The following is a 14,504-nucleotide window of genomic DNA, read 5'->3' as shown; positions in this document are numbered from 1 at the left end:
ACCTAATCAATGGGCAAATTATTTGGCTCAGCATTTAAAATGTAGCCAGTATCCAACCAGCCTACACTACCTTAACAGCTATCACCCTACTCCAAAACCACCACCACTCCTGCCTAGACCACTGCAATATGCAATGGCCTCCTGATTTCCTTACTTCCACCATTAGTACTCCCCTCACCCCTCACCAATCTTTTATCTACATACAAGTCAGTGATACTTTTAAAACTAAGTTGGAGCATATTTCTTTTTTTCTGAAAACTCTACAATGGCTTTCCATCTCACAATAAAATCCAAACTGACATCTAAACATAGCCTTGTGTGACCTTGCCCCTTGATGCTGTTCTGATATCATGCCCCACCACTCACACCTTCACTAACTCCATTCCAGCCTCTATTTCCCAAAAATACTAAGCAGACTCTGGGCGTCTGCACTTACTGTCATCTCTGTCTGGTATACTCTTTCCCTCAATATGCACATGGCTTATTCCCTTGAGTTATTTAAGTCCCTGTTCAAATATCACCTCCTTAGAGCTTTCCCTGAACGTCACTGAACAGCACTGCCCAGGCCCCATTACATCTCCTTGCCCAGCACTTATCACTAACATGTGCATCTTGTTTGCGTCTCCCCCAAACAGAATGAAAATCTATGATACAGCTTTTGTTTTCACTGCTCCATCCCTATAGCCAACATGTCCTGGCACACAGTAGGAATTCAACGTATATTGATTACACAACTGAATTTAAATTACTTGGGAGAAAGAACACACAAAAAAGGCAAGGAGTTAAAGCCTCACAATCATTACAGTAATATGTGCTTTACATACATTATCTCATCTGACGTTTTTAACAAACTTCAAAATAGGTATCACTGAATCTCTTTTAAGGCCTATCCCAATATGAGAGATAATGTTAAATGTTTCAATACATATCTTAGAAAAATCAAATATCTAGTTTCCTTGTTTTCCTCCAAATTTTCAGACCAATATCTGTACTTATTTGACAATACTTCATTATTAAATTGTTTAAAGTAATAAATTTACAAAACTAAAATTTTCTAAGTTCTTGTACTAATACGTAATAGAAAAGTATAATATTTAAAGCAATTTATAAAAGTTAAGCTAGGGTCCTGGCTGAGTAGCTCAGTTGGATAGAGCGCCATCCCAATACACCAAGGTTGAGGATTCCATCCCCGGTCAGGGCACATACAAGAATCAACCAATGAATGCATAAATAAGTGGAACAACAAATCCATGTTTCTCTCACTCTCTCTCTAAAAATCAATAAAATTTTTTAAAAAAAGTTAAGCTAGTGTTTGGTGACTTTACTCCAGAACTAAATACTTAGAAAATCTATTGATTTCAGAGAGAGGAAAGGAGGGGGAGATAGATAGATAGAAACATCAATGATGAGAGTGATTGACTGGCTGCCTAGCCCACAACCAGGGCAAGTGCCCTGACCCCGATCTCCTGGATCCTAGGTCAGTGCTCAACCGCTGAGCCACACCCAGCCGGGCAATACCACTTATTTCTAAGTTTCTCTTCTTGCATCTTTAAAATGGTGATTACGTGCCTATCTCACACAGTTACTGTAAGGATATTAACAGTGATGATACATTTGAGAAGCTGAAATATGCATAAAGTTTGCTTAGTCTTTTACTTTTAAAAGCAGTTCTTGCTTCTAAATATAATGCAACACATTTCAGAAGACAAGTCCTACATGTAAGGCAGAAATTATATATAAATGTGAAATGGTGTAGAAGAATTACAACATTTAACATTTCATCTTTAAATTTATATGTAACTTCTGAAGTTATATTACTAGTTAGCTTTTCACATATTTTATACCTTTGCATTTAGGCTATATCACCTCTTTTAAAAGCCCAAACAGTGCCTTAAACAGAGTAGGTACCCAATAAATAGTTATCAGTTGACTATTACTATGAGTATTGTCTTTGAGATGAATTAGTTATTGAATGTATTTTTAATTAAAAGATTTTATTTAACATATTAGTCCACAGTCTATCAATTATTTCTGCACCAACAGACTAATCATACATGAAAAACTTTGGTAAGAAAATTACTCTAGAGGAATAGAGCTGAACTCAGACACTCACATATTATTTGTATGAGATATTTAACATATGAGACAGATTCTTGGGATTTGTACTTTATTTCCCAACACTGTGATAATACTTACCAATCTGGCTGATGAGCTGCCTGAATTGATCAAGGTAGCTTTGTCCTTCTGGGGTTATTCCAAGTTTTCTGATGCCTCGATTGAATTTTTCTGCTCTTTCAAATGGATACTAGAGAGATAATTTAAAGACTATCTTTATTAATAAAAACCCCTAGAGTATAAAATGCCTACCAAATCAAACATGCCAATACCACTTTTCTTTCTAATTTTGTATTTCCATTGTGCTTCAGGAAAAAAAAATCACTCAAGTCTAACAAAAATTTTATAGCACAAAAACTACCAATGTTCAAGACTGGTATAAAATAAATTATTTTTACATCAGCTAAGGAGAATAATTATTAATGCACCAAACTTAAATTCCCTATCACCATCATTAGTCTCCCAACACCCAGCTACTCTATCGGATAGATAGAAGAAACCAGTTCTTCCTAGAAACATTTGTTCTGAGACAGGTGACTGTATTTTGTGGGCTGAATAGGTATTAGAGACTTATATAAACACACTCTTCCCAAATAACACACACAGGCCAAGCTAAAATTTCTAGTAGCCATCACCAATAAGAAATGATTTTTCAAGTCTTAGGTGATTAAAAGATATAGGAAATAACTCATTTTTATCAATAATAAATGGAAACAATTCTTATACAACAACAGCATGTTATTTCTCTGAATACTAGTAATTTGTTCCAATAAAAATTAAATAGTTAATATAATTCTGATAACTATAATCTGTAATTTTATTATTTTACTAGAACGCAATACTTTTCTGCTCTGACACTGAAAAGAACTAACAACTAGTAAACAAGAGAGTTGGAACTAAATGATGCTTAAGAAGGGTAACTGATGCAGCAAATCAAATACATGGCCCATCTAAGGCTGCTGGCTCTCTATCCAAGTGGCTATATGCCTCTGTACTGTTACCACTTACAATTCCTCACCATGAGAAAGCTCGGCCTGGAGGGTGAAGAGAAAACAGCATTCTTACAAATTATAGGCTGGAATGGCAACTGATCCAGTATTTTAGAGTGTTTGGCAATATGTATCAGAATTTTAAATACACATATTCTTTGCCCTAGAAATTTCTCTTCAATGAATCTGTCTTTCAGAAATAGTCTCTAAATATACAGAGATAAATGTGTAGCACTGTTTGTAACACTGAAAAATCAGAAAGAAACTAAATATTCATCAGTAGGAGAGAGTCAAATAAGTTATGGTATACATCTTAAAAAAGAACAAGGTGGGTTTACATGTACTGATATGTAATAAGCATACTCTAAAATAGTATGTATCGTATTACTCCATTTCTGTTAACCATTTGGTATACACTCAACAGATGAACTGAAAACCAACTTAAAAAGATTATGTAAAATACCTTATGATCATTTTGGTCCTTGATTTCCCTGAAAAACCGAATATCTTTAATCAATCTGGATTTGATATGCTCATCATACATAAACTGGCTAAATATATAGAACTTCTTTTTCAAAAACTGGTAGGTAAAATTAACCTATAAAATTGGAAAAAATTATAAATTAATTTTAAGTCAATATTATTGAATAACAATTATTTATATGATAAAGTCTAATTTATGGGACTTTATAAAGTCTAATACTTATAAAGTCTAATTCACATTGGACTTGAAATATGTGAATAAATGAAATTTTTTATCCCCCAACTTTACAGAACTTTCTACAAGTTCCCCTTAAATATTTTTACTACAAAAGGAAAAAAAGAAAGAAATGGAAAATACTTTCATAATAGGATTAAGAACTGTAGAGAGAATCACAAAACCAGATTCAACACAATTTTTAAACCATAAACCATAGTCAGAAGTTTCTATGTTTCTCCATCTATAAGATTACTTATTACTAACATTCACATCTAGAATGATACTAAAGTAAGAAATGTGGTGCTCTTTGAACTTTCCTGAAGGAAGATTGTAAGCATTCAACCATTTATCAATAAATATTCTGAGCACTTCTTACATGCAAGGCAATGTGACTGCTCCCATGCTAGACATAGTTCTTGTAATGAAATTTATAGTCTAAAAGGAGTGACAGACATTTTAAACAGGTATCTGTTAAAGTTATTAAATGTCAACTGCAATAATTTCTAAACTGAGAAGTGTAGGTGCTTTGAGAATGAATAAAAAAAAGGCCCTGACCTTGAATAAAAACCCTGAAAAAGATTTGACCCAAAAAAAGATTCTTACTGTTGTATTCATGATTCCTGTGCCATGTGTTCGAATTGAATTAGCAATATGCCGAATATTAATAGTGTTCAAATGTTTGTTATTGCTTGTTCGTTCAATAAAAATCTGCAATGAAACAAATTTATGCTAAACAACAACACAATACATAGCAATCACTGGTCAGTTATCCAAAGAAAATTTTAGAATCTATTTCATTAAAGAAAATTTCATTGGAAAGTCATCCAAGAAGATAATACAATCAAAGCAAAGGAATAAACAAGATGATCTATAATCCTTTTTTGCTTTATTTTACCAATTTCACAATTGAGAATTGATTCTTTACCTTCAGCCTTCTACTATATATCCACTCACGTTAAAAAAAAACAAAAAAACCTTCTAAAATGCACTCACCTGATTGTTCAGATTATAGAGGTATCGAGACACAAATATATGAATGTTTCTCATAATTTCTAAAACATCTAGGCCCTGCAAAACAATCCACACAGAAGTTCTATTATTAAGATAATCAGTTAGACTTGTATCAGTATAGTAACTTACTGTTTATATTACGTTTCCTAATATATATTTTTTAATCCTCACCTGAGGACATTTTTTTTTACTGAATTTTGTAGAAAGGAAGGGAAAAAGAAACATCTATCGGTGGCCTCCTGTATGCACCCCAACCAGGGATCGAACCCACAACCTGCGTATGTGGCCTGACCAGGAATGGAACCTGAGACCTTTTGGTGTCTGGGACAATGTTCCAACCAACTGAGCCACACCAGCCAGGGCCCCAATATTTTTAAATTACTTTAAAAAACAACTATGCAGCCCGGCCGGGCGTGGCTCAGCAGTTAAGCATCGACCTAGGATCCAGACGATCAGGGTTCAATTCCCGGTCACGGCACATGCCCGGGTTGCGGGCTAGGCAGCCGATCAATGACTCTCTCATCATTGATGTTTCTAGCTCTCTCTCTCCCTCTCCTTTCCTCTCTCTGAAATCAATAAAGATATATTTTTAAAAAAAAACACACAAAAAAACACAACTATGCAAAATGTATGGCCAAAGGTTAAAAGAGCCCTCTAACATGTACAGTCAGGACTATCTCATGGGAGAAACCTGGCTGCATGTTATCATATCCCTTTTGTATACACAGGAGCAGGTAAGTTTAAATATTCAAAGATCCATGACTCACAATCATTCCCCAACCCCCATTCTTGAGACTATTTCTGTATTCCCAGGGATCTTCTCTATATTATTTTTACAAAGTAAACTAATACTCTAAAAGGTAGTCAGGATATGTGTTGATATTTATAAAATACATACTATTTTTCAGGTACTGCACAAAGTTATAGGTAATTCTCAAAAAATGAGGTATTATTCTAAATTCTACACCTAAAGAACCAAGGTCAAATAGCTAGGAAGAGGCAGAAGCTAGGGATTTTGGAAAGTCTAATTCCCAATCCTTATGCTTCTTTTCATTACACTAGTCCACCTTAAATGAATCCTTCATTAAGAATGATTAAGAATCCTTCAGTCTTCAGTTATTACTCTAATACCTAATGGTATCTCATAAATTGTTCTATAGCCTTTCTAATTAGGGCTCAAAATACCTCTCTGATAAAGGTTTTCATTATAGCTTTCCTCATGTTTTAAGTTAAAAATGTATTTTGGCCTTGGTGGGCATGGCCCAGTGGTTAGAGCACTGGCCCTCGTGGGTTCGATCCCTGCCCCTTGCTCCCCCTCTCCCCCTGACACCCTGTCGTGGGGAGCATGAGGTAGACAACCAGTCAATGTATCTCTCACATCGATGTTGCTGTTTCTCTCTCTCCCCATCCCTTCCCTCTTTCCCTTCCAATCTCTGAAAAAGCAATGGAAAAAACATCCTTAGGAGTGGATTAACCAAAACTAAACCCAAACAAAAAAACTGTTTATGTATTTTTTTTGTTGTTTACTCATTCCTTCTCCCCCCAAGCTCTAAGTACAGGAGCTGTTCCTATTTCTTTTTGTATCCCTAAACTTAATTCAGTGCCTAGCATGTTTTCAGTAAATATTAAGTGTATAAATGAATGAAAGGATATACATACTGATCCCAGAAATGGTACCTAGATGTAGTGGGATGAAGGAAAAATCATGATCCTTAAATTCTGGAACTGAATAAATGTTTTTTGGTAAATATTATCTGGATTATCTTAGAAAGAATTAAATGCAAATTAACTGAAAATAAACTCTGGCACTCATGAGATAACTGCTATATTGTCAATTGAATTAGGGAAACTAAATGCTTCTTAGCATTCCTCATTTTAAGAACAAATACAGCCCAGCCGGGTGTGGTTCAGCAGTTGAGCATCGACCTAGGATCCAGGAGATCAGGGTTTGATTCCTGGTAAGGGCACATGCCCGGGTTGGGGGCTGCAGCCAATCAATGACTCTCATCATTGATGTTTCTGTATCTCTCTCTCCATCTCCTTTCCTCTCTCTGAAATCAATAAAGATATATTTTAAAAAAAGAACAAATACACTTATAATTACATAAATTTAAGCATTTTTCTAAGATACTGAAGTTTATATATTATACCTAAGTTTAAAATCCTTAACTGTATGACCTTCACTGAACTTTTTACAATTCTGCAGAAATCACCTGGCTATCCCAATACATTTCTGAAAAGCTGTATCAAAACCTATGCGCACAGGCATACCTCGTCTTACTGTGCTTCGCTCTACTGCATTTTGTACTTATTGCATTTTTTACAAACTAAAAGTCTGTGGGAACCCTGCTTGGTTGAACCAGTCTACCAGTGCCATTTTTCAAACAAGCTCAAGTGATAGCCTACTATAGCAAAAAAGTATTAAATTAAGGTATATGCACTGTTTTTTTTAGACATATGCTGTTGCACACTTAAATTACAGTATAGTGTACACAGAACTTTTACATGCACTGGGAAACCAAAAACTTTGTGTGCGTTGCTTTATTTCAATACTCACTTTTATTGCAATGGTCTGGAATTAAACCTACATATCTCCAAGGTATGCCTGTATTTCAAATGTTTACCAAAAGGTGAAATGTAAACAGGAAGCCTATGATAATGGTAATTTCTTTGATAAAGCAAATCAGCATCATCTAATTTTTTACTCTTGTCAAGTATGACATTTTATGTAGCAAATAGTTTCTTAAAAAATAAACATATAGTAAAGTAAAAAAAAAAGATTTCTTAAATATTGGTATGCTACAGTCAGACTATGCTAGAAACATTTTATACCATACCTGTTCCAAAGTCTGACTAGGAAGATGTGCCTCTGTCATAACCAATCCATAACGCTGAGTAGCTAAATTTCTCATTTCACTGTAAGTGGCCCAGTCATGAAGAGCTACCGTTGTAAGATTGTAGAAAGTCTTGTCCAGATAGTGAGTTACATAAGCTACAAAAAATTTTTTTCAAAATATTTCAGATTCATGAAATGATAGATAAGGAAGAGAAATAAATGAAACTATGAAGGAAACAACTTGTCTTGGAACATTAAATTTCATTTTTCTAAATAAGGTGATAGGAAAATAAAAATACACAGACGGGAATTAAAGAACAGACTAACACTAAAAAAGATAAGGTGGAAGTTTCATTTTTGACTTTTTCTTTTATAGTTGGGGCAAAAAGATACAGAATATAACTTTCAGAAGGAAAGCAGAACACTCACCTCGAATGTCAATGAAACGATCGAAAAACCGAATTGGATTCAGAGAGAAAAAAAGGGCCAGGTCTTTCATGCCAACTTTGAAAGGGTTTCGGTCATCCAGCTTTAAATGAGTATGCACAGAAAGTCGCAGATCCTTCTCTATTTCTTTGCACAACTTGTCCAGCAAATGCTATTCACAAAAGAATTTAAACCTTAATTTTTCAAAATATTTCAATTGTACTGTTCCACTAGGTATCTATGCTTTAACCATTAGCATTTTATAATCAGTTTTTAAGGATCCAAATACTCTATGGTAAAATACTATTTTTATTGGGAAAGTGAAAATTAGTTTGCTATCCATTTAAACCAATGATTTTTCTTACCAGGAAGCAGTTAGATAAACTCTAAGCTTTTATTTTTATTAATACTTTAACACCCTTGAAAGAAAATCAAAAGCTAATGCCAATGGCTTCATTACAAGAAACACAAATGTATAAAGTATAAAATTTATGGGAACAAGCAACAAAAGAAAAATTCTGAGAACATGCAAGAGAGGAAATTTTTAAAAAGCTTCCCTTGTAATAATCATTAAAAATCACAAATTCACTGAGCTAAAAGTAATGAAATTCATCATCTTTGTTGGTCTACCATGGAGTTCTAAATACTGGCAAGACATCTTTTATTTTCTAAATAAGAATATTTAATAAAAGAAATCATATAAAATTTTCCATAATTTTATCAAACCTGAATAAGGTTTATATTGTGAAATTTACTCATTTTTAATTCCTCCCTCCAAATAAAAATATTAGGTGAAAAATCTAATTTTAAAGATATCAGTGTTTATAATACTTCATTCAAACAGGGAGGAGGAGGTACTATATGCATTTGAATTATTTTTGTTACACAAGTCAATCTTTCAAATATGTAATTTCCTTTTAGTCAGTAGCTCTCCAAATAAATTTAATAAAATACTGACAGCAAAGTTGTCTTAACAATATTACCATAAGCAGCGTTCAATATTCAAACCAATTTTGCATTTGCATTCTTCTAATAAACAGAAACTTAAATATAAATGTACTATTTACTAAAATAAAAATTATTTTCCAAATTCCTAGTCTAGACCTCTACATAAAGAATTAGGAATTAAAGACCAATTTAGCATAACATTGATACTATAACTAAAAATGGTTTCTTTGTTCTAGACAGGGATTTATAAATAATTTTAAATACATGAAAGCCTGACTCAATCCAACAAGTTTTTCCAAACACTGCACTCCAAATACATTTTCTAAGTTTTTCAACCTCAAATATGATGTTACCTCATTTAAAATTTCCATAATTTCCTTGTCATAGCAATCCAGAAGTATTTCATAGGACTCTAAATGTCTTGCATGCATCATAGCGGGTACACAATCACGTAAAGCACTGAACATGTACTAAAAAGAAAATTAGAATGCACATAAATTTATAAAAACCAGATCTCTAACCTAAATAATATTACAAAGGTTAATTATCTATTTTGAAAGAAAAACCTCAATCTGAAGGCTAACAGCTTTCTTTTTTACACGACTGTCTTCCTTTCCTAAATAAAAGAAGTCTGATTTTATTCTCTAAAGTATATATTTTAAATATACAAAAAATTCACATTCACTTACTCTTTCCTATCTTGAGCATTCAAATACACTTATTTCCATACAGAAACAGAAAGGTCCGAATAATATATACCTTGCTGACAAATTAATGTCAGACAATTGTGACATAAACTAAAATCAAGAAAAATGATCAGGAATGTGAGGGGAAGAGTTAAACATATTAAAGTTAATTAAGTATTAATATAAAATTTAGACTATAAATGCTACTGAATATGCATAGCATTGTATAGCACAACATTAGCAGTTCATTTTCAAATAATTTATTAAATCAAATGATCTATTTTAAATTAGAATAGTTTGCACAGTGACTTAAAAATGGATGGATTTATTCTTTATATTATTCTTTACTTACATGTAATCTGGCTGCATCAACGGCGTTTTCATATACATCATCTAAATAAATTGGGAAGACAGCTCGATGCCAGTATAAAAAACAACAGTCACATTGTGCTTGGACTCTACAATTTAAAGGAGTAATTAGTGGTACCAAAATTAAAGTACCCCCCAAAACCAATGCCTTACTCATTTTTGCATTCCCTACATCACTTAACCCAAAATTAGTATGGAAAAGCCACAAAATAAATGTTTCAAATTGAACAAAGCTAATAAATACTCTAATGCCTGACATTTTCAGAATCTTGCACACATGCTTTAGCTTTTGTTTTTTTTAATATATCTTTATTGATTTCAGAGAGAGGAAGGGAGAGGAAGAAAGAGAGATAGAAACATCAATGATGAGAGAGTCATTGATTGGCTGCCTCCTGCATGCCCCCGACTGGGGATTGAGCCCGCAACCCGGGCATATGCCCTGACCAGAATCTAACCGTGATCTCCTGGATTCTAGGTCAATGCTCAACTGCTGAGCCATGCCCAGCTGGGCCACATGCTTTAGCTTTATATGAAAAACAACATAGCTTTTAAATAGAGAAATTTAAAATAAATTTATTTTCAATATCATCTGGTATCATTTAATACTTGAATCCCAAGAGGCCTTTGAGCTGTCTCAAAATGAACAGCAAAGCCTCTTTAAAAATTGTGACCAAAAAAACAAAAACAAAACCCAGTTACACTTAATCTGTCTACAATCTTTGCCAACTGACTATTTCATATCTTCTGGGGCAACAAAATAATCATTTAATATCTTATAAAACAGACAATTCAGTATTTCTTCCAGGGATGGAATGTTAAATGCAACTACAACAATCTCAGCTTCTAAGAACAAAAACATTACTGTATATATGAGCATTCAATGGGAATTGTGCTGTAACCTTAATTTGGCTGGGAATTAAAATTCAGAAGACTCATTTTCCCTTTAAGACACTTGCTGCGTACTCTTTAAATAAAAATACATAAAGCCAGTCTCTTCCTCCTGGGAGCAGCCCTCACCTCTGCCTCTCTCTTTCCTTCAAACAGCCCCCTCCCCCCCCAGGCACGTTAACATTAGCTTCCTCACTCCCAAGCCCCAAGGACCTTTTCTTTGCCTTTATAACTTGTTTCCTAAACCTCTGTCTTCTGGAAATTACTTCTTCTACCTCTGTGATTAACAAAATAAACGTTCTCTTAGAAAAATAAACAAATAAAGTCATAAGGAGCTGCAAAATAAGCCTTCCTGAAACTAATTTATCTTAGTAACTGGCTACAATATAATTCAAATTCAGATCTAAAAATAAAATTACAGGAGACTATATGACAGAGATCGCTTAAGTCTCCCACAAACAGATGAAGCCCTATGAGAAAGCAACAATTTAAAACGTTCACTGGAGATGCCCATTACAGCAATCACAATGTGCATCAGGGTCTGCCAGATGCTCTCAGGGCAACATCATGTGGTCTCATGGGAGTTCTTCCAGAGGCTATATCCTTACCACAGAAGCAAAGCTAAAGAAATATGATCCCTAGTAATAGACTCATTCTGGTCATGCTAAAGGAATCATAGAGAAGATCTAATGATGTAGCCAGGTTACATTTTTTCTTTTGCTATGCTAAAAAGAAAAATAAATGTCTCCATTAGCCCCACCCCCTTTTTAAAAATTTATATTTAGAGAGAGAGGAAGGGAAAGGGAGAGAAATATTGATGAGAGCGAAACATTGATTGGCTGCCTCCTGCACACCCCCTACCAGGTATTGAGCCTGCAATCCAGGCATGTGCCCTGACTAGGAATGGAGCTGGCAACCTTTCACTGCATAGGATGATGCCCAACCAACTAAGCCACATGAGCCAGGAAATTAGCTCCACCTTTTGAGTACCATGATATATCCCTACTTACCTTTCTCTAAGTTCACTGATAAGATCCAGCTTTTTCATGACTACTTGAAGTGGAAAGAGTTCTTCATCTTTAAATGTTTTCTATCAGGGAAGGGGAAAAAAGGCAGAGAAGTTGCAGTCCAAGAAAGAACAGGTTTGCTGGGTCAATAAGAAGAAAACTATGAAATCTCAGATCTCATTTTTATTACGTAACTAATAGCAGTACACTTACCAACTGTGTGCCAACACTGAGTGCCAAAGAAATAATAAGGCGCCTTTGCTTTGTGCTTGGTCCATTTAGAGTGTTTTCAGCCAAAACTAAAGCAGAGAGCACATCAAGCCGCTGTTCACTGTATTTTTTGTCCGAAATTACTCTTTTCTTAAAGATAAAACAAGAGAAAATAGGGCATATTAGTTTTACTTCTAAAGCCATAACAAAAGATTCGAAGAAAATCTTCTCAATAATCTTTTCCATGATCCACTTTAAGAGAGCTTCAATAATACCTTCCCTGCTACCTGCTTTATTACTTTTGTAACGTTATCATTTAGCACTGTCAGGGACAACAAATCTGTATCAGGCATACTTTAAAATTTCTGTTATTAATTCAATAAGGAAACACTTTCTTTTAAATAGATGCATCATAATTTAAAACTGAATACAATGCCATTTTTTGGTGTGTTAATGTATTACACGCTGCAAGCTCAGAGAAAGATAAACCTGAGCACTCTAAGTAAAAATCACAAAATACTCTGGAGATAAGTGACCAAGAATATAATATTTGAATGAATGGAGTAAACATGCTGAACTACAAAACACATATAAAGCAACAGAAGAACAAACTAAACAAATAATTATGCTGAATATATAACTTTCATACCTTGGCCACAGAAATAGAATTAAGTGCCTGATGTTGAAGGTGCTGCGTTATATGTGAAACTGAATCAGCCACAACCATGCTTCTCCTGTAGAACATATGCTCTATTGCCTAAAAAGACCAGAAATAATTTTGTAAAAATTAACTTAAAACTTTTAGGCAAAATTACAGAATATTTTTATTACCTTGGGTTAGGTAAAGAACTTGTAAATAAGATGCAAAAAGGACTACCATAAAGGATAAGATTGGTAAATTTGACTATAATAAAATTAAGAATTTCTGTTCATCAAAAGCCACTATAAAGAAAATAAAAAAGCAAGCCAATGTATGAGAAAATATCTACCACATACAAGGGATTAGTAATTAGAATATTAAAGACCCCAAGTGCATGAAAGATATTTTTAAAAAGAAAAATAATCCAATAGAAAACTGAACAAAAGACATGAACAGATTTTTCACAAAAGAAAGAGTTAATAAAATTTTAAAAGATACTATGATTAACAATCAGGAAAATACACATTAAAAATCATAATCAAAACCATTTATATCCACTAATTTGCCAAAAATAAATAAGTCTAATAATACCAACGTTGGCCAGCTGGGGAACAATGGGAAGTCTAACATATTGTAGGAGGTATGTAAACTGATATAACTACTTGGGAAAACAATTTGGCATCTTGAAAAGTAGAACATGTAAATAGCAATCCACTCTATATAATACCTCAGAAAAACTGGCACAAGTACACTGAAAGACATACAAGAATGGCAATATTGTTTATAATAGCAAAAATTGGAAACCCAAAAATTCATCCACAGCAAGGCTGCACAGCAATGAGAAAGAAGGAACTACTGCTCTTCATCCCAACGTGGATAAGTTCAAATACAAAATCTGAGTTAAAAAAAAGGTTAGTCAAAGAACACATGAAGTATTACTCCATTAATATAAACTTCAAAAACATATATAACTAAACAATGAATGGTTATAGATTCAACCTTATGTGGTAAACTAAAAAGGAAAACAAGGGAATGATAAGCATAAAATTCAGGGCAATGGTTTCCTGAGGGGGCAGGATAAGATGCAACCAGGAAGGGACAACACGGGGGGCTTTGAAAATACAGGTAATATTCTATGTCTTAATTGGGATGGTGGGTTTTTGAGTGTTTATTTTTAATTATGCTGATCTGTTTGATATGTATCTATACATGCATATACACACAAATATGTATATACACACATCTGTATTTGTATTTCTTAAAAATTAAGTATAGCTAATTACATATCATAAAGAAAAAAGGCTAGAAATCCAAAGGCACAATCTAAAAAAAAAAAAAAAATAATCTATTTCCTAAGCAAATCTGAAGGCTATTACTAGAAATTTATTAGCAACTCTTAATTCCAATTTTTTTAAAAGGTTAAGTAGGCTCTCCTGCTTAAAGGGGCTTTTTTATTTATTTACATAGAATATGCTAAGAAATATTTTACCATATTCCCAGAAGTATACTCTGGTTCTTAATTTATTTGACCACCCCAACAAGTATCCTACTATTCAAATCACAAGCACTTTCTCTAAACTACAAAACAAATAGCCTCATGTTGACTATCCTCATGCGCATTTGAACACTACAAAATAACGGGTAATGCTACATGGGTATTATTTTTTTAACTCATACAA

At 33.7% G+C, this 14,504-nt stretch overlaps 1 protein-coding gene across 3 annotated transcripts in view; it reads right to left on the bottom strand.

Annotated features, from left to right (window-relative positions):
• Positions 1-14,504, bottom strand: part of WASHC4 (WASH complex subunit 4) — a 51,873-nt gene that overhangs the window by 11,862 nt on the left and 25,507 nt on the right. For all 3 annotated transcript variants that reach the window (XM_081129055.1, XM_081129057.1, XM_081129056.1), the window contains 11 exons: positions 12,835-12,942; positions 12,189-12,335; positions 11,979-12,058; positions 10,064-10,169; positions 9,379-9,495; positions 8,081-8,249; positions 7,653-7,807; positions 4,798-4,872; positions 4,408-4,512; positions 3,568-3,702; positions 2,197-2,305 (listed from right to left, as the gene is read on the bottom strand). In XM_081129055.1, the coding sequence (XP_080985181.1) occupies positions 2,197-2,305; positions 3,568-3,702; positions 4,408-4,512; positions 4,798-4,872; positions 7,653-7,807; positions 8,081-8,249; positions 9,379-9,495; positions 10,064-10,169; positions 11,979-12,058; positions 12,189-12,335; positions 12,835-12,942 (1,306 nt within the window). The remainder of the gene's footprint in view (positions 1-2,196; positions 2,306-3,567; positions 3,703-4,407; positions 4,513-4,797; positions 4,873-7,652; positions 7,808-8,080; positions 8,250-9,378; positions 9,496-10,063; positions 10,170-11,978; positions 12,059-12,188; positions 12,336-12,834; positions 12,943-14,504) is intronic.

The sequence above is a fragment of the Miniopterus schreibersii genome, assembly GCF_964146895.1.
Source record: "Miniopterus schreibersii genome assembly, chromosome: 2".
NCBI classification, from domain to species: Eukaryota; Metazoa; Chordata; class Mammalia; order Chiroptera; family Miniopteridae; genus Miniopterus; species Miniopterus schreibersii.
The sequence above is the reverse complement of the archived record's forward strand: the minus strand, read 5'-3'. Positions and strand labels throughout refer to the sequence as shown.